The 22,908-nt window shown below is 33.7% G+C and overlaps 3 protein-coding genes and 1 long non-coding RNA gene across 10 annotated transcripts in view; 1 reads left to right on the plus strand and 3 right to left on the minus strand.

The window, feature by feature from the left end:
- Positions 1 to 897: 897 nt before the first annotated feature.
- LOC105137475 (kish-A-like protein) lies at positions 898 to 6,273 on the minus strand. Of its 4 annotated transcripts, none has more exons than XM_011043219.1 (6): positions 6,163 to 6,273; positions 5,998 to 6,081; positions 5,815 to 5,921; positions 3,713 to 3,747; positions 2,489 to 2,586; positions 898 to 1,229 (listed from the first exon to the last, which is right to left on the minus strand). In XM_011043219.1, exons 2-5 carry the CDS (start codon positions 5,998 to 6,000, stop codon positions 2,519 to 2,521), a joined length of 213 nt encoding a protein of 70 aa, XP_011041521.1. In that variant the 5' UTR covers positions 6,001 to 6,081; positions 6,163 to 6,273; the 3' UTR covers positions 898 to 1,229; positions 2,489 to 2,518. The 4 variants fall into 4 exon arrangements, with proteins under 4 accessions (XP_011041521.1, XP_011041524.1, XP_011041523.1 ...); XM_011043222.1 differs by having other exon boundaries at positions 911 to 1,213; positions 2,499 to 2,586; positions 6,163 to 6,254; XM_011043221.1 differs by having other exon boundaries at positions 911 to 1,229; positions 2,499 to 2,586; positions 6,163 to 6,254.
- Positions 6,196 to 22,908, plus strand: part of LOC105137474 (uncharacterized) — a 27,215-nt gene continuing 10,502 nt past the window's right edge. The window contains exons 1-2 of the long non-coding RNA XR_844592.1: positions 6,196 to 6,273; positions 15,803 to 15,811. This is a non-coding gene — a long non-coding RNA (uncharacterized LOC105137474). The remainder of the gene's footprint in view (positions 6,274 to 15,802; positions 15,812 to 22,908) is intronic.
- Positions 9,927 to 17,317, minus strand: LOC105137473 (probable inactive leucine-rich repeat receptor-like protein kinase At1g66830). Its single transcript, XM_011043218.1, has 2 exons — positions 15,188 to 17,317; positions 9,927 to 10,844 (listed from the first exon to the last, which is right to left on the minus strand). The coding sequence occupies exons 1-2, from the start codon at positions 16,695 to 16,697 to the stop codon at positions 10,207 to 10,209; spliced, it is 2,148 nt and encodes a 715-aa protein (XP_011041520.1). The 5' UTR covers positions 16,698 to 17,317; the 3' UTR covers positions 9,927 to 10,206.
- Positions 19,422 to 22,908, minus strand: part of LOC105137471 (proteasome subunit beta type-5-B-like) — a 4,775-nt gene continuing 1,288 nt past the window's right edge. For 3 of the 4 annotated variants that reach the window (XM_011043214.1, XM_011043216.1, XM_011043217.1), the window contains exons 5-8: positions 21,723 to 21,857; positions 21,540 to 21,643; positions 20,546 to 20,646; positions 20,118 to 20,437 (exon numbers count right to left, since the gene is read on the minus strand). In XM_011043214.1, the coding sequence (XP_011041516.1) occupies positions 20,313 to 20,437; positions 20,546 to 20,646; positions 21,540 to 21,643; positions 21,723 to 21,857 (465 nt within the window). In that variant the 3' untranslated portion in view covers positions 20,118 to 20,312. Of the gene's footprint in view, positions 19,729 to 19,814; positions 19,857 to 20,117; positions 20,438 to 20,545; positions 20,647 to 21,539; positions 21,644 to 21,722; positions 21,858 to 22,908 lie in introns of those variants that run through there. The other variant, XM_011043215.1, reaches the window with a different exon arrangement.

Below are 22,908 nucleotides of genomic sequence, written 5' to 3' on the forward strand. Positions count from 1 at the left end.
AGTCTAGGTCCATATAAAAACTTATTTTCTCTAATTTTCACTGATGGAGTTGTCAAGACCTTTTTAAATAGCTAGATTCAACTATCATATTTGTTACCTTTTTATAATTATAATGTAAAAATAATAATGTATCTATGCCTTATGAAATACTTTTTTTTATTCTAAAGAAAAAATAACCAGAATCTTCACCCCCAATTCAGTACTCCTACCAGTTACTATTGTATATTTTTTCTTTCATTAAAATTTTTGGATATATAGGCTTTACTTGTGTGTTTTTTAGCATAAAAAATAAGAGTTGATGCTAAGATAATCCAGGAAACTCTGACCGGACTGAGCACACAGAGTCCACGACCAGAACAAGGAGATGCTATGGTAGCAATAAGATGCCACAAGCATTTCTCTAAACTAAGTTATCAAAATAATACAAGTCCTTTTCATGTTTCATTGCTAAACCTTGACCAAATCAAACATCGTTTCATCAACAATTTCACCTCTTCTGTCCTTTTGGTACTCTGTCTTTGCTTTTGACGTGCCTTCACAGTGGTATCAGTATTCCTGTGCAGTAACTTGAAAATGAAAGTTCATATGGAGGTAGACCCCCCTAACGGCAAACTACCTATTCTGTCTTCTACAGGCATCATAGCTTTCAGGAAACAATAAATAAAGGATTAAACGATATAAAGAATAATACTGAATATGGCAGATATGATTGTCTATATGTTTTGCTGAAGTTTTCACAGCAATATACACCAACAAAAATATTAATAAATGAGTTTACGGATGAACCTTGTGGCCGTGTGCGTGCTAATTATGTGTTGAGTAATCTAAATGAGTTTACGGATGAACCTTGTGGCCGTGTGCGTGCTAATTATGTGTTGAGTAATCTAAATGAGTTTACGGATGAACCTTATGCGATGCAGCAAAAATTTCATCGCAAATATTTAAATTGTGAAAATACATAGTGGTTTCCAAATTGTCACCTCAAACCTTCTACTCTGTTCAATTTCCACGCCATATTTCTTGGATTAAAACAAGATAAAATCCATTGCAGACAAAAAATAAATAAATAAAATGAGGAGCATATTCAACTGATGTGATCCATGGCAGACAAAATAAATAAATAATTTAAGAGTTGTTGCTATAGCATACTGCTATGCATGGTGACAAGTTCGGTGAAGCAGCATGCAGGCAGGTCCAAGGATGTCATCAACACCTAGCACGATGAAAACCTATCAATCAAGAAATTCAGCGAGGATACCGAAACAAAATATCATAACCAAAGAGCAATATTAATAATAAAATATATTTGAAGAGAGACTATTCATCTGGACTCTATTAAAAGCCAAATACAACACCCGAAAATCATTTTCACTGATTGAATTAATTAATCGTACTCCTATGTCTCTACTCCCAGAATCATCCCTGTCCTCTGTTGACAATTCTCTCCCTCTCCCCCAGCCACCCTACTCTCATTATTTCTCAATGCAATCCTATAAAAGCCAGCTTTGCAATCAGTAACATCATAAGCATGGATTGCAAAGATATGGAGGAAAATGGGACGGGGATGAGGACAAGGAGCTTCCTTGATGAAGATTACAGCAACAGAAGGGCATTTTTGAGAAGCTATCCTCTTTATCATGGAACAGAAGATGAGACAACCAATGAAGAGATGATTGGTGCCACAAACAAGGAAACTGGGAAGAAACCCATAAAGAGGATGATTATATCAGTAATTCATTGGGGTGAAGGGAAGGTTCTAGTACTGAGGAAATTCAAGCATAAGATCCAGGTATATATCATAGCTTGCATGCCTGTCAGCTTCAAGCCCCCTACGGCCCTAATTTCAGTTTAAATCCAGTATTCTCAGCCTTGTCTTCTTCAAAACTATACTGTTTGCATATAATATATATATTATGCATGTAACAAATTACAAACATCAATACAGAATCTCTAATTTCTCAAAACACGCAGAAAACAGGGTTCCTCTATTCATTAGCAGCAGCCTCTCTCGATCATTGATGTATAGATGAAAGAAGTATGGGAAAAAAAAGGGAACGAAAGAAAGAAAATCCACACATCAACATGGTTCAGTGAGTGAGAGCAAGTCTCAAACAATTTTTTAAACATACGCAAGTTATCACATACCTAACAGCACTAGAAGTTAAAATTTTCAGGTGAAATCACTTTCTAAAATCCCCTCCTACTGCTCAAGGCATGACATAATTTCAACAAAATAAAAGAAAGAGCCCAAGGTGATATGGCATACATCAATGCTTTTCTATAACTAATTTTAGCAGAAAGTGCTTCAGAATCTGGCAATCAATCAGTTATGAAAGAGAAGGTACCATCAATAGACATTTACCAAAAAATGCCGTGAAAACAAGTTTATAAAATTATGCCAAACAGTTTTATCAATTCAATTTTATCACATAAACAATTTCATCACATGGGTGACATTTTAACCACAAGAAAGAAAGATGGAGCTTACTTCCACATACAGAGGCAACAAATTTCTATCTCAGAAAAAGATTATTGACACGCCCATCGTGAAGCATCCTACAGCAACCCAGGGGCTCAAACGTTCACCTATTTCAGCATCACCGAAGAAAGCACCAGAATGTCAGATAGTTGATCACATCCTGAATTGCCAAAGACCAATAATGATTTATTTGCCGTTCTAATTTTCTTCTTCATGGTTTGCATGATCATTAGTTTCACAGCAACACCAACTAAATAAGGATTTTTTGTAATATTGCTACACAGTTTTAACAATTAAATGTACAACTTCACAGTAACTAACCTAAAAGTTAAAACATTTAAACTTGATTTTTAATCCTAATCCAAATCCAAATGCTGTGAACTTGAAAAGTTTTAGTAACCATGCCAGAAACTCACTTTGATTAACACCAACTGCTAAGAGATCCAATTATCAAGATTCCCATCCATTCTTTTTCACTCCAATACTCCTTCATCCCCCTACCAGAATCATCAAATTACAACTGCCTGTATCTCTATCTCCTTAATATGAGTCCTATCCCTATTCGCACCCAACTTTTACCAGGTGAACCAACACCTGGATATACTTTAACCCTCTACATGATTAATTTCCCTCATTTTATTTATTGATAATAAAATTATTATTTTTATCTTGCTTGCAATTTGTTAATTTTTAAAAAGGGAAATGGCCCAGCCTATCCTTATATAATGGGTTAAGTGCCTAATCTGTCGTTATATCCTAAATAAGCCAATTATGTCCTTATATATTAAGTGAGTTTCCAATCTATCTTTATGACGACTTTTTTTCTAGTAAAATCATCAGGTGTGATCTGTCGCGTGATCCAGCCAAGAACAAGCACCAAACCCTTTTTTTCCTTCTTTTCTCTTCTTCTTATTTGTTCCCTCTACCCCTTCTTCCTCTCCTGCCCCATTAAATAAGAACAGGCTGGGTCATTTCCCCTTTTAAAAAATGTTGTTAGGGATCTTTGTTTTTGCATCCAAAGTCCAATATGCAAATGTTCCATATGACACTTCATCTCTGTTAGAATAATATAGAACAATATTGATCTCTTTATATACTTCGCTATATATATAAAAGGCTTCTTGAAAAATTAAATCCACACTGTTAACTAATTGAAAATGGAGAAAAATAAAGAGATGTTATGCCCAAAGAAAGCTAAAGAATATTCCACTAATTGATGGTAAGGAAGCCTACCTATTCTAGCTGCCTTCCAAAAGAAACCACGAAATCTGTCAAAAAGTATATTAAACCGGTTAGTTCCATAATCATCGATACATAGCCACGCACCAACAAAACTCCTGTGAATATAATTATCTCTTGACAATGCGAACCCCCACCATACATAGAAAAAGAACATAGCGATTGTATAATCACATGTATTTTGGGTGAAATGAGAACAAATGATGACCTGGAGGATTAGAGATAACTGATTTCACAAAGTTCTAGGATAATACGCTCAGTTAAGCACATAGATAAAGAAGATACTTTTTTTCTAGGGGTGGTAATATTCCAGAGATTTTGGAGGCCCCTCACTGTTGTTTTATGTGGAGGGGACTGGGCATAAGTTTTCCCAGGCTAAGCAAGGATGACAATTACTTTAACTTCAAGCAAGAGTAATCATTCATTCATGTCCATGACCTATGCCTGATTATGAGGTTCCAAATGCTATGATCATTGGATGATGACAGAAAATTGGAAGCACATAAAATCTGCTCTCTTGGCTGTCGCTTTGTTTACAGTAGCAATTCTCTAATCTCTTGTAACAGATTCTACAATAACCAAACCATCTTGTTTCATGTGAAACAGGGTCGTGTTCAGCATATTGTTAGCTATGGTATCTGTATATTATTAGCTATGGTACCTGTGATGGTTGTCGAAGTTGTCATTTGTAATTTTCTTTTTTCTTTTTTATCATGGTCAATGGTAGACTTTTAAGCTCAAGGAATCAGGAGTTATATATCATGTGCTCCCATTTTCATACAATGTTATAACATGAATGAACTTAAACAGAACAAATTAATGTACAGTGCTTTAAAAAAGAAATGTCTTTTCCTACTTCACCTCTTGTTTTGGATTGGATAACAACCAATTTCACAGCACCAGGAGCAGGGATAAAATAAAATTGTTTGCTGAGGCATAGATGCCAGAGCCATCTCCAACGATTCCCAACATGTTAATAACCTCACTTATTTTGTCATGTCCCATTGACTGGTGGAAAGGAAGTAATGGGCATTCTCATGTTCCACTCACTGAAATTTACCCTACCAAAGAGACTCAATTTAAAATGTTCTCCACAAGAACAGATAATCAGCAGGTTGGGCACTGCTATTAAACATGTTTCACTGAGAACAACATAGCACGACTTAAGAAATAGCACTGAGCAGGCCTTATGCTTTCAAACTGATGCTATAGATCTGAAGTCTCTGTGAATCTTAGACCCTAGAAGTCCCTTGGGCAGTGCCCTCATAGAATCTGCATCACCAAGGCTCAACATTTATTTTGTGCAGGCACTAAGCTATAGTGATTGACATTTCCAGAGGTGTGGTTTTAGGTGATTGAAACTTCCACTTCAAACCTTATCGTTTTTGCAGGATGCTAACATGCCTGAAATAATTACTGTGGGCTTAGAAGACCATTAAGAAAATGTAAAACCTGATAGCAGAGCCAGAGCATATAACAGCATAACAGTTTCAAGACGGGGATGGTTAAATTGTAAATCCAGTAACATTATTGAGTTTGGAAGATCCAATGAACTTTCAGTTCATCTTTGTTAAGCTATCATTGGTTTGGGTTATGCTCAAACTACACAAAAGACTGGTGCCACTACATTGCTGCAAATCTTATCACATGCTAAATGAGAAGATTTAGCAGATAAGAGTGTCCAAAGCTAAGAGAAGTTCAGTTATATGTGCATCTATTTTATACAGCATAAAAAATGACTGATGGAAACCTAGTACTATTTGATGGTGAAAATAGATAGAATTCAGGAGGCTAGTGCCACCCACTTGAAACTAGTTATCAAAAACAGAAACTTTCATTAAAAAACCAAAACAAAAGTATATGCATAATCTTAGATTTCTAAAAATGTTGAAAAGAAAGAGGGAAAAAATAGCCGACACAACCAAACTTCACATAATCTAAGTTTTCTAAACTACATGCATAGCTAGACAACGTTGTAATACAATGCAACTAATTTTTAGAGTTAACGAGCAATCAGCAATACACTCTTCAATCATCCCCCACACATTTAATAAACCCACAAAATAAAATAAAAAAAGTGAAAAAAATGGGCATACCCATTTCTCTGTTCAAGGATTGCTGGAAAGTGCATCTTCACAAATGTGCATGTACAAATCCCCAACAGCACCACTGTCAGAAACGAATGGAAATTGAACAGTGCAGACTGAAAAAAGAAAGAAAACCCACGTCAAGAAAACAGAAATAACAGGTTAACAATAACAAAATTTAATTTAATTTACCATGTCTTGCTTCTTTTTTTTGAACTGACGCTGATGGCTTCTCTTACTTCAAATCTAAAAGTTACAGTGCAGCTGCCTAGCAAACTAAATCAATGAACGAAGAGCATCAATGTTTGGGCAGATTAGATTAGGGCTTTGCGACAGAGAAATTTGAGTTAGGATTACCTTGCAGCAAATTTTCCAAATTATGGATCTTCGGAAAAGTCGTTAATAAGAAACCGCGAGGAACCGCTTTTCTTGCTTCAATTCAAAGCCAAAAGGTGTTGCTTCAATTCAGTTCAGTACGTGAATGAAGTTTTTTTGTTTTCAAAAAATGGTAAAGCAGCATATTTAAAAAAAATAATTCGGTGTCTAGCATGCATTTACATATTATGTACTTTCGCAGTGAATCAATATAAATTTTAAAAAAATTAAAAAAAAAAATATTAAGTAACGTGGGTTAATTTTTTACTTTTAATAGTGTTATTAAATTTAATTAAGTGATTAATTTTTAAATATTCACTCTTTTTTTTATCAAATCTAAATAATATGTGTTTAAAAATCATGTCAAATTTAAATAAAGGCCAAACATCTTAAATTTAAAATTATTATCAGATTCAAGTGCTTTAAGTTTAGGTTTGATAATCATGTCAAATTCAATTTTTTTATATTTGACAATCATGCAGGTCTAAGAGCCTTGGATTTAATTTGTTTGTCAAATCTAAATAAATATAAGTTTGACATGACTTTCTAAATTTAAAAATAATAAAATAATATTAAAAATATCAAAATATTCCCTATGATTATAAAAAATTACACAAAAAATAGTGTGAAAAAATAAAAGTACTTCAATATGCAAAACTTTTTTTTTCTCTTTTTCAAAGCTAAAGATGTATTTTAACTATTTAATAATTTATGAAAGGTTAAAACAATCCTTAGACAACATATCTTAATTTTGTTCTCGGGGGTAAAATAGTATTTTTACCATGCAAATAATACCACATCCCGGCTCAAACGTTTAATGACTAATAAACCTACGAAAAATATTGAAATACTTTCACAACTAGAGCTTCAAATTTTTCAATTAAATGACAAAATAATAATTTAACTTTATATAAAAAAAACAACATTAGCCTCGTTCCAAGCTTTTAGAGCTTGGAAAATGTAGTGTAAAAATCTATTGTGAATTGTGTCTTAGTCTATAACACACTTACATAAAGTTATTGGACATAACTTATATAAAGTTATTGGACATAAGCCACTTGGATAACAAATTCTCAATATTGTTGTTGTTTTAACCAAGGCTAGAGTTAAAGACTTCGTGCCTATAATTTCTCTTCATAGTACCTTGAATTGTTATAACACTCGCATTTAACTCTCTCTTCATAATTGTCAACATCATTTAAACAATTCTCAATGTTGTTATTGTTTTAATCATTACCTAACTTTAGCGCAAATATAAAACAATAAACTGTTAAAAGCTTAAATCACCAAAAAAAATCAAGGAGTGCAATGAAAAGATAGTAACACATGGAGTTGACCTATATAACCTGTAAAATCAATAACCTACGTAATGGATACAATCATAATGAATTAATCCGATTGGAGAATCTACCTCTTTTCTTTTTCTTCATTTATTCCCCTTCAAGCTAGGCCTTGTCTAAGTCTAAAATGATCTGAGTTTGATTAAATAATGAAGATAAAGTTTTAAAAATAAATAAATGTTTAAGAATAAAACTAGAAAAAATATTAGCTTAAAAAAAAATAAGTTAACTTGGATGAACCTCTTAGATTGAGGTCGTTCATCTCAACTCGTAACCCATGAAATCTTATATTCAAATTTAATAAAGAAACTTAATTCTCAACTTATTTTAATGTTAGAGGGTAAAGTCGCAAACAAAAATCTAAATTGATAAAAATTGCCAAAGCAATGAGAATTACAAAAAAAAAAAAAAAAACAAAATGAATGAGAATCAAATTATATAAGAAAAAACATAAAGGGGAATAAAATTGTAAAAAAAATAAATTCTAAAAATCATAAAACAAAACAAATAATAGAATTAAATATAATAAATAAATAAAATAAAAGGTGGAAGAAATCGAAAAATAAATAAATTTTAAAGGATGAAATTGAGAACAAATTAGCTTAAAGGGGGGCCACGTAAATCCACGTGAATTTTCTAAACTTAGTTAATCCCCCCCAAACTTGTAATTTGTAAAATTTTAGACTCAAATTCAATAAAAATACTCAATTCTCAGTTAATTTAATGTTGGATGGTAAAATAGTAAAAACAATTGCAAAAACAAAAGGAATTGCAAAAAAAAGACAAGAAGGATCAATTCACATAGAAAAAAATATTACAAGATGATGAAATCACAAGTAAAAATTATTCAAAATAAAATATACAACAACCAAGAGAATAGAAACCAAATCTAAAAGATAAAAAAATTAAAGAAGATAAAATTAAAAAACAAATTCAATTATATAAATCATTTCAAATAAAAAGATAATAATTAAAATAATATAGATCAAATATAAAGAAAAAACAAATTGAAAGTTTGGTTTGAAACTTTGAAGATTGGTTTGAAATTTTAAAGTGTCACGCATAAAAATCAAGGTAAAAATATATATATATATATATATATAAAAAAAAACAAAGCTTATTGGTGCCAAACTAGAGTTTAGAAAGCTACATTCACTTATGTAAAAAGAAAAGGGTATCAAAACGAATCCAATGACACCAAAAAAATTTATTATTAACTATTATAAGTCTTTACACGTGTCACCTGAAAGCGAAAAAATACCTAACATATTATGCATGCATCAATTATTATTTTTTTAGTACTTTATATGTATTAAAATACTAAATTTTCTTTTAAATCAACATAAATATAACAAAAAACAAATGAATAAAATAACCACTGGATGAGAGTTTTATTTTTTTTTCCTTTTTAAAAATATCATTGTCATCTCACTATGCTAAATAAGAAGAAAAAATGAAAATGACTCTGGATAATAATTTTTCTTTTTTTAAAAGATAATTAAATATTTTTACCGTGCAAAAGTGAAAAGACTAAATATTTCCCAACCAATATTATAATAATTAATGAAACATGGGTAAAAACTGAATTCTCTCCTAAAATAAACTCATTTAATGTTTTTAAAAAATAAAAAAACAATTACACCACCGCAATAAATAATAAACAAAGCCTTTAGCCACAATGTTTTTATCTTCCCTTCCGTTTAGTTTTTTTTTTCTTTTCAGATGGATATTATATGTGATATCAACGAACACAACATGTTGATTTTACATATTCATAATTTATAATCATCAATGGATATAAGTATCAAATTTTTATAACTATATATTAAACCTTAATCATACATTAAAATTAAAAACTTAGATATTTTTATAGAATTTGAAATATGATATCAAAATAGTAATTATATATATATATCAAGTTTTCGTTATTTATAAAATAAAATTAAAGGTTAAACAATTAGGTTTGCTCAATAAGGTTTAAAATGATTAAATAAACAGTAAAAACACTTGGAACCTTGACACGAATGGATTCGGATCCCTTTTTCACCTTGTTCGCTCCTGCTCCAATTCCAACGGACAATCTGTCCTCCGACAAGTCCACTTGCAAATTGCAATTGCTCCAGGAGCCGCCAAGCAGAGGCTAAAGGCAAAAGAGAATTTTTGTTAATCCTGAGCTTCGACAATGGAGTTCTGTCCTATATGAAACGACAACAGATTACAATAACACCGTCTGGTTGTCAAGGCTTTGCATGGACTAATTGGTATCACTGAATTTTCTTGATCTATACCAAAACCCATTCAAGAGAATGCCGAAAGAAACTGAGGAGCCAAGCAGAAGAGGCCAGGAAATGAAGAGCACAGGGAGAACAAGGTATTTTTTATTACAACATCTCCCGTAGAAACAGGAAATATAAATTTTTAAATTACAAATTAAGCTACTTTTCTCAAAAGAAAAGAAAAGAAATTGGATTTCTCACTCCATCCATGCTATGAAATCTTGCTGGACCTGCCCGAAAATTTTAGGCCAGGTTTTGGAGTCAATGGGAGTCTAATGCGAAGCAATCTTTAACCCACCTGACCTTTCAAAATTTCACCTTAGCAAAAGATGAAGTGCTCGTTGCAAAATCAAGAACTTTTTTTCCAAAGAATAGGACACCTAGTGAGTGAAAAAGCAGCGTTCCTCCTCCTATGTTCCGATCCTTTCAAGATTTTCAGATACAATTTTCATCCTAGGGCGAACCTCAGAGTCAGCTTCGGTGCAGGCAAGAGCAACATGAAAAACCGCTATCACCTCCTTTTTTGCATGTACTTCTTGGAGCAACATTGGATCAACCATGTCTGATAAAGGGTTTTCATCTGCGAACCCCTTTCTCACCCATCTCACCAGGTCTGGAATTTCTATTGAAGTGGACGTGGTTGGTGAAAGCTCAGGAGATTTTCCAGTAAGCAACTCGAGCAAAACAATTCCAAATGAATACACATCCCATTTTTGGGTAGGCCTGTTGCCCGAAACACGAGCCTCTGGAGCACGGTAGTTGTTTGTTCTCTCTGTTTGTGCTGATTTTAAGTAAGGGAGTGCTCCGCCCATAAAGCCGCCCGAAGAGGACGGATTATTGCCAGTGATGCTGATCAGTCGGTTGAGGCCAAAATCAGAAATGTAAGGTTGGAATTCGTTGTCGAGGAGAATATTAGATGGTTTGATGTCTCCGTGGACAAATTTTCTCGGGCTGCATTCGTGAAGGTAAGCTAAGCCCCTGGCTGTCCCCTTGGCAATTCTCAGCCTGGTTGACCACGACAGACTTGTTGAAGGCTGACCATTTTTCCCTGTAAATTAATGCTGTTTATTAGTGCCTAGATCTTCACTGTTAAATTGTAAGTGAGGATTCAGAAAATGATCTTTACAGAACATAGAGATTAAGCAAAATAATCAAAACTATAACAAACACCTAGAGAAGGTGTCATTAATGTCTGCTATAACAGATAAACCAGATAAGATGTGATGCAGGTTCTCCATTGTTCTGTCATTTATTTACAATCATGGACCATATCAAGAAAATAAAATCAATGTCTAATTTCAGTAATTTTTTAAAGTTCTTATTCTTCATTTTTCTAACATTTATTATCCTTTATGGACCATGCCAAGGATATAAGAACAAAAATGATCACCCCATGTGGATGCAGAGGAGCCACTGTTAACTCGAGTATAAAAGGACAGGAAAAAAATAAACCATGCTGGGTACTATATATTATATCATAAATCTGTAATGGATCATGAATGCCATCTGCTTCAACATATGCAATTGCAGACTACTAGCTGAATGTATGGTATACTGCATATTTTTTTTGATGGGTCTTGATCAGAGTTAAGAATCTTAAATGTCTTCTAGTTCTGCTGGCAGCAAGCACAGAGCACCCAGGAAGGTGCTACAGAGAATGATCATGAGTCACAAATTTACAGTAAAGGGGACTTCTGTCAATTGTTTGGAGCAAAAACAAGAAAGATTATAAAGATCACTTTTTTGGGATAAAGTTTAACATTCAGATAAAAGTGGGAGAGAAAAAGGAACTTTTGACAAAGTTGAAGCATGCACCTATGAAAGAAACTTGAGGCGTCGAGATTGATTTCTCGAATACATGAGCTTTGTAAAAAATCCCACACGAGGAACAAGATGGAGGACATACTGTAGTTTTGACTGCAGCTAGCATTTATGGAATCTCGGTGAATGCTCGCCTAAAGAAGAATCGGTGGGGTCAAACTGTACTAACGCAACACATTGTGATTGGAATGCTAAATCCCCCACCATCATCGCTCCTCCATCAACCACTTCAGGTAATGCGTGGCCAATGATGAGGGACCTACCAATTCGGTGCATCTCATAGGCAAGCTACAGTGTCATCCTTGCCCGAGCACACACGACAAATAGAAATACTCCTTGCAGAGAGGGTCATATCCTTCTAGCACTAGTATTATGCTAGTAAATTTTCCATTGCTTTGCTGTTAATCAGATTATTTATTATTAAATTAAAAAAAAATTGTTAAGATTATAACGATTTTTACTTTTAAAATATCATTAAATTTAATTAAACAATTCAATTTTGGAACCTACCGATTTGATTCCATACCTAACTCAAATTTTCAATTAAATCGTGTAAAAATTGATCTAAAATAAATTAATAAATTAATAGATTTAAAGATAACTTACATAATCAATAAAAACACGATATAACTTTAAAAAAATTAAGATGATATTTAAAAAATATATATTTTTTGACAATACCATATTGAATTGACATTGATTATTCTACCATCTGATCATGGGTTTCAATGAGTTTAATAATTTTTTTTGAAAATTATTTTTATTTAATTTTATGATAAAAATAAATACTTGTAAAATCGAGCATTAATCCTAAAAAAATATTTATTTGAGATCATAATAACCCTATAGAAAATAGACAAAAATAAATCATGAATTTTATTTCTCAATGAAAAGAAAAGTGAAATAAAGAAAATAATTAAACAAATTAAAGGAACAAAAACTAAAAAAAATAAAATCATATCAGGTTTTATAGGTAAAGTCGTCAAACCCATGAATCAGGTAATAAACTTCATTGGGATTAATAACTTGTATTTTTTATAAAAACAAACTATCATTTATTTAACTATATGATAATAAAAAATAAATGATCGCAAAATCGAGTGTCAAACCAATACAAAGATTTTTTTTAATACTTTATAGAAAGCAAAATAAAAAAAAAATTATGAAATTCAATTTTCAATCAACTCAACATCAAATAATAAAATTAAAAAAAATATTTTTTTTTAAAGTTAAACTCATCAAGCTTGCAAATAGGCACATAGACTTTTTAAAATTTAATAACAAAAATTTATTTTCAAACCAAAATTATTTTTTTGAACCATATGATAAAAAAATAGACAATCACATAATCGAGTTCTATTAGAGAAAAAAAAAGTACCCCACTAAACCCGCGAACTAAGGCTACAAAGGTTACCTTGATAAGTTTGCAAACTAGGTCATTAACTCCACTAAGTTTAATAACTTAATTTTTTTAAATTATTTTTAATTTAACTAAAGTTTTTTTATAAAATAGACCATATTGTGTTTCTATGATTTTTTTATATCAACTCTATGCTTAGATATTTTTTTTAATATTATGACAGCCATATAAAAGATAAATTAAAGTAAATTATTAACTCTAAATCCTAATGAACACATAATATAAAAACTAAGTTTAAAAAATCAATAACAAAAAAAATCAAAATACAAAAAAAAAACATAGTAAATTACTATTATAATCCACAATGATAATGAATATAAGAAAATAATGTTTTTCCCACACTTTTTAACTTTTCACTTAATATAGTCTAATCATTTCTCTAGAAATTCCTTAAATTCTCTCTCTAAAAATATAGCAACAATAGTTTTTTTAAAATAATTTTTATTAAAAAAATATATTAAAATATTAATTTTTTATTTTAAAAAAATATTTTTTTCATCAATACATCAAAACTATTCAAAAATATATATATAACAAAAATTAAGAAAAAATTCGAATCGTTTAAAAATACCATTTAAAACATAATTACAAATGGCCCCCTAGCCTAGCCGGCTGGACACCCCAACCACACCCAGGTTCGAACACAGGACACGCACCATGCGAGCATGGCGGTGATCCACAGCGCCAAAAGTGAGTAAAGGCATCTGTGAGTCTTTAAGATTGTAAATCCCAGAATTGTCACTTCCCATTCCATTGATTACTGAAAAATTGAAGTTATAGAAAAAAACAAAGAAGAAAAAAACCCTCAACCCTCGAACCCCTTTTTTAATCTAAATTATTCTCCCAGGTTTAAATCCAGCAAGAGGGGACTAGTCTGGGATCGCAATGGAACAGTATTTCCCTTTTATTTGTGCATGGAAAGGAGAGAGCAGGCAGTGCCTTAACAAAGGGAAAGAGACTGGTGAGTGAGGGGCACTGCCTTGAGAGGCACTGCCTGCATAAAGCATGGCCTGTCAAAAGCAGTGAGTGGGTGATATACATCCCAACTGGTAGGCCACATGCCCAATAATGTCCGAGTCATAATGGCCATTCCCATTCCCATTTCCATTATTTAAGCCCATTTATGATCCCTAATTGATGTTCCCTCTACTGAAAGGAACAATAACTATTGCACCAGTACCTCTCTTGTTTATAAGGTAGGGAGGAGTATTTTAGTGTAGTTGATTTTTTATTAAAAAAATAATTAAATTAAATTTTTTAAAAAAAATCAAAATTGAATCGAAATCAGTTCAAACTGGCTGGTTTTGGTTCAGTTTGGGTTTTTAGAACAAAAACCAATTCAACTGATTTGGTCCTGTTTGACTCGTTTTTTTAGTTTGGCTTTGTTTTTAAGTTTTGGCTCGATTTTTGTCCAGTTTGGCTAGGTTTTCTAGGTTTTGATTTGGTTTATTTATTCGATTTCAGGTTTACAAAATCAAAATCGAACTGATCTGTTTTTTTTTAATTTTCATTAATTTAATTAGTTTGTTTCATGGTTCAGTTTTTTTTTTTTTTTTTGGTTTTCTCGGATTAATTGGATGTTCGGTTTTTTCTCACCCTGACTAAAAGCTGTCTGGAAAGAAATTTTAATATGTTCTTTTTGTTAAAATTTATTTATTTTTAATTTTAATTTATTTTTTAAATATTTTTAAATTATTAATAAAAAAAATATATTATTTTAATATTTTTTCAAAAACGCTTCAAAAAATAATTACTGTTACCTTCTAACACCTAGCATTTCGTGCTTACAATTCCGCTCCTCGTCCGTCCCACAACAGTTCATCTTAGATATGCCGTCAGGTCAGTTAGTTTATCGAGAAATCTCAAGTTCGAGCTGGGTTTTTTTTCATGAAACAGAAGGTCTTAAAAATATTGCGTTTAAAAACAAAGGTATTGAGTTTGTGTTCGAATCGGAATAAAGTTGGACATGTTAGAAACATGTGATCCAACTTGAACCTGATGTTACAACTTCCGGTTTGAACAGAAAAGGTTTGGTTTAATACAGAAAGTCAATGGCTTCTAGGCTCTAGCAATGAATAATTCATGAAGGATCAAAGATACTGCAACTTAGACATAATGTAAAGGGAACAAAGAGAAAAGGGAATACAGACCTCGAAGAGCATTAGCCAAGTTGCCATTGGAGATGAAATCACTGATGAGAAGCTTTTCATCTGGAGCCCAGTAATAAGCTCTCAACTTGACAACATTTGGATGCTTAACCTTCCCAATAGCCTGCGCCTCCGTTACAAACTCTTTATACCTCTGCTCTCCTCCCTCGCCAAGCCTCCTCACCGCCACCGGAATGCCATTTCCGAGCACCACTTTATACACTATCCCCAACCCACTCTTCCCCAGCACATAAGCAGATGCTCTTAGCAATTCATCAAGCTCAAAAGTAAAACCTTTATCGATCGCCACCAGCTCTCCTTCCGGCTTCCCTCTTTCTACTTTTTCCAGATCTTCCAATTCAGAGTCATCGTTTCGAAGCCCATTACCACAATAACATAGTGAACACGAGTGTGATTTCTCATAGCCACCAAATTTGCTTTTCCCAGCGCAGCTACAACCATTAGAATCATCCTTCTTTTTCCAGTAAATATAAACTATAACTAGACCAAGAAACGCCACAACAGCTGCGTCAGCTGCTGAGATTAATATTATCAAACCGGGACTTAATCCCTTTCTAGGACTGTTATCAGAAACCGGTGCTGAATTCTGAGTTTCAGACGAGCTATGTGCGGAGTCCTTGCAAGATTTCTGAAGAGGAAACCCGCAAAGCAAAGGATTGCTGAGGAAAGCAGTCGGTCCTTGGTTAGCAAAAGACCCTGTTTGGGGTATCTCGCCGCTGAAATTGTTGTTTCGCAGATCAAAACTCACAGTAACAGGCAAATTCCCCAGTGATTTCGGAATCCTACCCGATAAATGATTGAAAGAAAGATTTAAAGTATTGGACAAAGACTTAAGCTCTCCCATATCGTTAGGAATGGATCCATTGAAATCATTAGCAGAAAGATCAAGCTGCATTAAATTATCCAATTCAGGCCAAATCCCAGCTGGAATTGGACCGGAGAATTTATTTTTCGCTAGGATCAACCTCTGCAACTGCTTGCAGCTATTTAAATTTTGGGGCAAAGAACCCGACAGCGAGTTGTTCGAAAGGTCAAGATTTTGAAGACGAGGGAGGTTACAGATGAAAGGCGGGAGAGAACCAGAAAGATTGTTACCGTAGAGAAAAAGACTGTGAAGTGAAGTAGCGTTAAGCAGCTGGTCAGGTATTGAACCGTAGAAGTTGTTGTTGTGGAGATTAAGTCTCCGAAGATAAATTAAGTTGCCAAGCTCGGATGGAATGTAGCCGCGGAGATTCTTGCCGGAGATTGCAATGCCAACAACACGAGGGTCCGTTAACCCGGTTATGTTCATGCAGGAAATGCCAGTCCAGCGACATGGATTTTGGTCATCTTCGTTCCAGTCAGAGAAAGCAGAGCCAGCAGAAGTTTGGTCAACGGCTGATTTTAAGGACAGGAGGGATAAGCCATCAGCTGTGAGGGAGTGGCTGGGTTTGGTGCTGAATAGGAAGTGAAAGAAGAGAAAGAGCAGCGTTAACGAGAGGGTTCTCTTCATCACGGTGTTCTTGTTTCGGAGAGGAGTAAAATGAGAGAGTGGGATATACTTAAGAACGAAAAGAAAGGCAAGTGATGCTGGAGGGTGTGGAGGTGGTTGGGAGTGAGAGATTTATGAGAGGAAGAGACTTGAGAAAGACGAGATTTTGATTAAAATGGGGTCCACCAGAGAAGGGACTTCCGAGGGGAGTAGAAGAAAAGCAATGACGCAAGTGCTTTCTGATTAGAGAGTTTGGTCTCATGCATGATACTGATGTTTCAATGCGTCTTTGTTTCTCGTCTTGTCTGCATTACTTGGAAAGAGGAAACGGTGGAAATTTCCTTGGATAATTGTTTTGTGACTTTCTGCCATTTTAAGGCCTGCTTTTAGCTTGCTGTTGAGCTAATCATGGGGGTGCACCGATCATGGTCTGTTCTCGAGTGATTGTTAGCCGAAAGAATTCGCGAGCTGAAGGTGATTATTACGAGACTACAGATAATTCTTGATGACCAGCTGGTGTTTTTGATTGCTGGATCACCAATTAGTTTGATCCTTAATTATTTTAATCTCTTAATGAAGAAACCACAAAAAGGTTTATTTTCATGAGAATTGAGAGGGGATTTAAATATATTTTGGACTCATCTTCTAATGTTGGCCAGCTTAACCTATAGAGTGAAGTGTTTGTTTTGGTGATTTATTTTGTTTTTTAAGTGTTTTTTATCGAAAAAAAATCAAACAGATGTTTCAATGTTTTTCAATGATTTTGATAAATATATATTAAAAATAAAAAAATAAAAAATATTATTTTAATATATTTTTATAAATACGAGATATTTAAAATTGCATTGCAAAAAGTATTTCATAAAAATTTAAAATTAATTTTTTTATATTTTTATATTATTTTCTATATATCAAAATTAAAAATAATTTTTAAAAATAAAAAATATATTTTAAAACAAAAAAATACTTTGAAAAATCCCAAACAGTCAGCAGCATATAAGAAATTTAAATCGAATGTTTTGTTATTAGCGCTGAACGTCTGCTTCATAGTTTCCAGTATCAGAGTAATGGGCAGAAACAAGTACTGCTGTCTATTCAAGTGGAGTTTTCGGATTTGCAAGAATTTTGGAGTCTTCTTTCGCAGAGATAAACGGCATTGTATCATGGAGTCTTCTTTCGCAGAGATAAACGGCATTGTATCATGTCAAGTAGTATCTCTAAGCCTATATTTCTTGACAGAGACCTACCTAACCTGCTCCCATCCTTGTCAAGAAGAGAAGAAACAAGATTTAACAAGTGACTAGAAGGGACCTACGATCTGTAAGGTACAGACTTTTCGTGAAGTTACAAATACTTCATCCGTAGGCAACTACTATTCTGGAAATCTGGAGGACAGACAACGTAAACTACACAGAAAACATACTAGCATAGTGACTAGCTAACTGTTTCTGTTGTTCGTATTGCTTTTTGTTTTTACAATGTTTCAAGTTGCCGTAGTTGTATTATCTCGAATAATAAATACTGCAGATAAAGAGGAGTATTTTACGGTACATGCTGCAAAAAACGTTTTCCAGGACGATGAATTAGATCAGTCGAGGAGCTTGGAGGTGATTATCCAAATCATTCATTCCTAGATTTCACATACCCAAATTAAAACCGGCTTAAAAACTCACGATACCAGTCAAGGTTGCTGACCCAACTTTTACAGACTCAATTAAAAAAAAAAAACTTAAGTTTTCCTGAGCTCAGTATAGAGAAAAAATCCAACTCCTATAGACCAACACAATACATTTTGAATTTCATTTTTACTAAACTCTTAGGTGTAAGAAAAAACTCACTATATTTTTATCATATTAGTGTATATATAATGAATATTTATATTTTATTAAATACAACCAAAAAAATTACTCTCCAACCCTCTTATCTTATATTTTTTTATAATTTAAAGGTAATTAATTTTTAATCTTTAAAAGGGATTGTGTCACTTAGTCTAAAGGATGTTAATGAGAACCAAGATAATATATTTCTTTTTATTATTATTATAATAGATGTCTGGATCAGCTTATATGCACTTCAATTAATCTTATAGCTTACATGCACTTCGATTATTTTTATAAATCTTGAAGTTAAAAATCATCTAAGCTTAAGCTTTCAATTAACTTAAAATTTATGTTACTCGAACTGATAATCTCTAGAAAATAAATCTAAATTAATTGAGCTATAGCCTTCAAGATTAACAAGATAATATACTTGGTTGACAAGAATAATATACTTTTTTTTAGATTAACGTGGGTGTCCGGGTTAACTTGCACACACCACGACTAATCCTACGAGCCCTAAAGTTAACGACCATGTAAACATTCAATGATCATCATATGAGTAACCAAGAACTTGAACCTAAGACTACAAAGAAAGCAAACCGCTTAATCCCAAGTTCTTACCACTTGACCATTACCTAGATGGTTACAAAAATAATATACTTGATTTGATTGGTAGATGGTTGCTCTAGCCTCCTATCAAAAATACATGCATTTGGTAAGATTTTCTTGTGCCACTAATCAAAGTATAATCCTTAGGCGGTCCAAGGATTAACCAAGCCGTTCCATCTCTAAATTCCTCTCATCAATCACTTTCATGTAACCAACTCCACTTTCCCACACTAACAAATATTAACATGGGAACGATAATAATAACTTGACTGACACTCCTGTTTCACATTTTTCATGTACTTGTCCGATTTGTTAACTTCCAGTAAAGGCATTATTAGTATTATTTTACAATTCTTTTACGAGAAAGAGCTGAATGATTATATCCCACTCAATCATGAAAGCATGCTTCGAAGCTAATAAAGAGAAAGACAGATGCTCTTTCCAGCTCCTATTATTTGTTTTCTTGTGACTTGTTTCAAGAAATCGAGTGATGGAGCTTGATTTTGAGAATAAATACAACATAATTTACACATCTGCATTGCATGTCAAGTGAAGGCAGGTATTATAGTGATAGCCCATACAGCAATAGCATGTCGGATGTTGATTTTCACTCCGACCGGTCCCTTCATACACACGAAATGAACATCAGGAGAGATGAATAATTTAGGGTCGGAAATCGCCTGCCTTTCGAGTTAGGAAGCAGAAATACCTTGTTCTTTTCTGGAGTACGAAAATGTAAGCAATTTCCTACCTATAGAACATAAACATAGAGTTAGGATTGGATTACAAAATCCTTTGCTTTGCATTGAAGGAATGCTATTGATGCGGCATGGCGTGAAATCTTTCCCTCGAATAGCATTTGGTTTGGTTAATCAATGTGATCATGAGAAACTTTGATGCCATTTATTACCCCAAAATAGGTTCCAGTTTAACACTCATCACACACAAAAGCACACACCAGCCGAGGAGACGCCAGATTCTAAGCACAAACTTCTCAAGTTGTTACTGTGTAGTGTATAAAGGCATACCTAGAATCGCATTCCTCAAGTACCAAATCCAAAATATTTCATTTTCAAGATTTTAAGCACACGAGAAATTAAAAATACCAGGATTCCATGAGGAAAGTCTACTTGACAATTTGAAATGCCACCGACAAAAAATAGAAACAGAGCTACATTTTGGAAACAAGAGCAGTGAGGCCCCTACTTCATGCTTCAACCATCTGGTCCGGCTCTGAAGCTTCAGCTGACACAACTGGATAGTATTTGTAGTGGAGCTCTGAGACATCATCGCCAGATAGTTTCGTCCATCCATTTGCTCCCACATAATAAACTGTTTGCAAAGCACATATTGAAACCACAAATTAGCACATGAAAGCATGCATGTACACAGACATGCACAAGCAAACAAATGTGAGGAGAGACTCAAGAGGGGGGGTACCGCTTGCAACTCCACCACTGGCCCCATCACGGAACGTTGCATGATAAATAGCTCTTCTACCTAACTCTGCAGCTTCTTCAATTGACATATCAAATCGGTACCTGGAACAAGTGTAAGAATATGTTAACAAAATGTGTGAACTATATTTTACAGAACTGCAGGGAAATGGTATAAAACTTCAGCAACACTGCTCCGCTGAAGCAATGAAAGAAAGATAGAAGGTGTTGTTTTGTTGTCCAATGCACCATGTCTTACCCAACGCCATGTCAACTTATTTAACATCTAGGATACATTATCAAAAATCACAAGCACAAAAACTATTGTTGGGATCACATATTTTCTCACTTCTTACCAGTGTAATGCAGCAGGAGCCTTTAGACTTTAGAGGCACTTCTCTAGTTGGTATCCAGAGGCATCTGAGGACTTTTCTACTTATATTTGTGTCTCTTTTCTTCTATACCAACACCTATGTGCTCCATATTTAAATTTTTTTACATTTTACTCCACAACATTTTCTTCAGCGGAAAAGGGGAGGGAGGCTAAAAAGATACGTATATAATCACCTAAACACTGGATGAAATGTGTTGGACCATAGACAATCCACTTCCCAATCATTTTTTTTAATCATGAGTGAAATGTTCACAATGAACAATATGCTTCTCATGCTCTCACAGAGAATCCTACAATCTTGTCTTCTCAATTCTTGAGCATCTCTTATAAGTTGTTTCTTTTTTTAGCCAACACGTAATTTTTACAGGGGTATTAATCATCCTCAACATTTATTTCAGCATTTGCATGCGCTTCTTGCTCTTTTCTTTCTTCTTCACTGTCCTATTTTCCAAGTGTTTCCATGGGATGTTTCAAACAAGACAGAGACTCAAGCTAAAGGCTAGTTATCTAATCAACAAATGCTTAAAAACTTATTTTCCAGGAATACTTCTGTCAGATGACAGTCAACAATAAGAAAAAATCATTAACAGGAAAGTGCACTCACCCACTATCCAGTACACCATATGCATATGGAGAACCAGATCCGACAGAGAATCTTGTTCCTTTCAGCCTTCCACCTTCACTGTCCACATAATATAGTCCAGGACCCTGCAACAAAGAGAATATACCACAGGTGATGCAAGTTACTAAAGGAAAACATGGCAAGGTAACATTCAAATGTCATTACCGTTTCATCCCAACCAGCAATCATTGTCCCAACAGACAAGCCCATTCCACGGTAAGAGAACAGAATGTTTGCCAGAAGCTTTGATGCCCCTGTAACTGAAATTCTACGCTTGTTTGCCAATTCATGTAGTCGGCACTGAATTATACCCAAAAAAATCCAATGAGCATAAAAGCACACAATTACAAATGAACATCAAACAATCTATGTAGCCTAACCCAGATTAAATGTTAGGAAGCAAATACATCCAAGCAAAAAGAAGCACTCAAACTAATTTTCCACGACTTTTTGATTATGTAACTATACTTCATTAGACTTGGCTACTCAATAAGTATTCTGGAAGGATATTCCTATGCCTAGCCTAACAAATCATTTGCCTAAGGTTTTCAATAGATAATTTAATTGAATGTGGAGTTTTCATGTAGAGAAAAACATGCATCTTTATCGTACAACTTCACTTCATCTACTATGAAACAGGAAAGTATTAGCGAAATAAAACATGTCTCAGTTTAAAAATTTCTAAGCATAGTTTAGTTATTGAAAGCATTGGATGGGGCATTGATAGAAATTTCCTGCGATTAAATTGACAAGATTATCAGATCAATGAATAAAATTTTCCACTGCCTCCCCCATTTTTCCTGACATAGATTGGCTACACGTGGAGAGCATCTAGCTGAGATGTTATTATTTGACACCCTTATTTCAAAAGATATTTTGAACTAGTTTTATAGTCTTGACAGTCCTTAAGTGACTGGGGAACACAAACTTAGTAACAAAATTGTAAGACCATTGAATGTGCAAACAAGAGAACATATGATAATGCAAATGTCACTTAAAAAGCCATGAAGCTGTCAAGACTAGTGCAGTGAAGCATGAACCACTACTGACTTCACTAAGCAATCTCGCGAGATGTACTTAATGCATCTATTAGGGAGAAAAGGAGAGGTGGTTTGGCCAATAGAGCCTGGTTATTACCAAGAATTTAAAACACCACATATGCTGTTTCCTATCAGGTCAATAGACATAACTCCAAAATCTTTACAAACAGGAAAACTTTGCCTATGAATTCTTCATGCCCATAGGTTTTGCCTTGCCCACGAGGATATCTATTATTAGTTAACAATTCTAGCATAGCAGGAGTTCTTTCTAATAGATAACAGGTCCATGGACGTAGGAAAACTGTAGGGAA

This window comes from Populus euphratica, unplaced genomic scaffold, assembly GCF_000495115.2.
Source record: "Populus euphratica unplaced genomic scaffold, PopEup_1.0 scaffold81.1, whole genome shotgun sequence".
NCBI classification, from domain to species: domain Eukaryota; kingdom Viridiplantae; phylum Streptophyta; class Magnoliopsida; order Malpighiales; family Salicaceae; genus Populus; species Populus euphratica.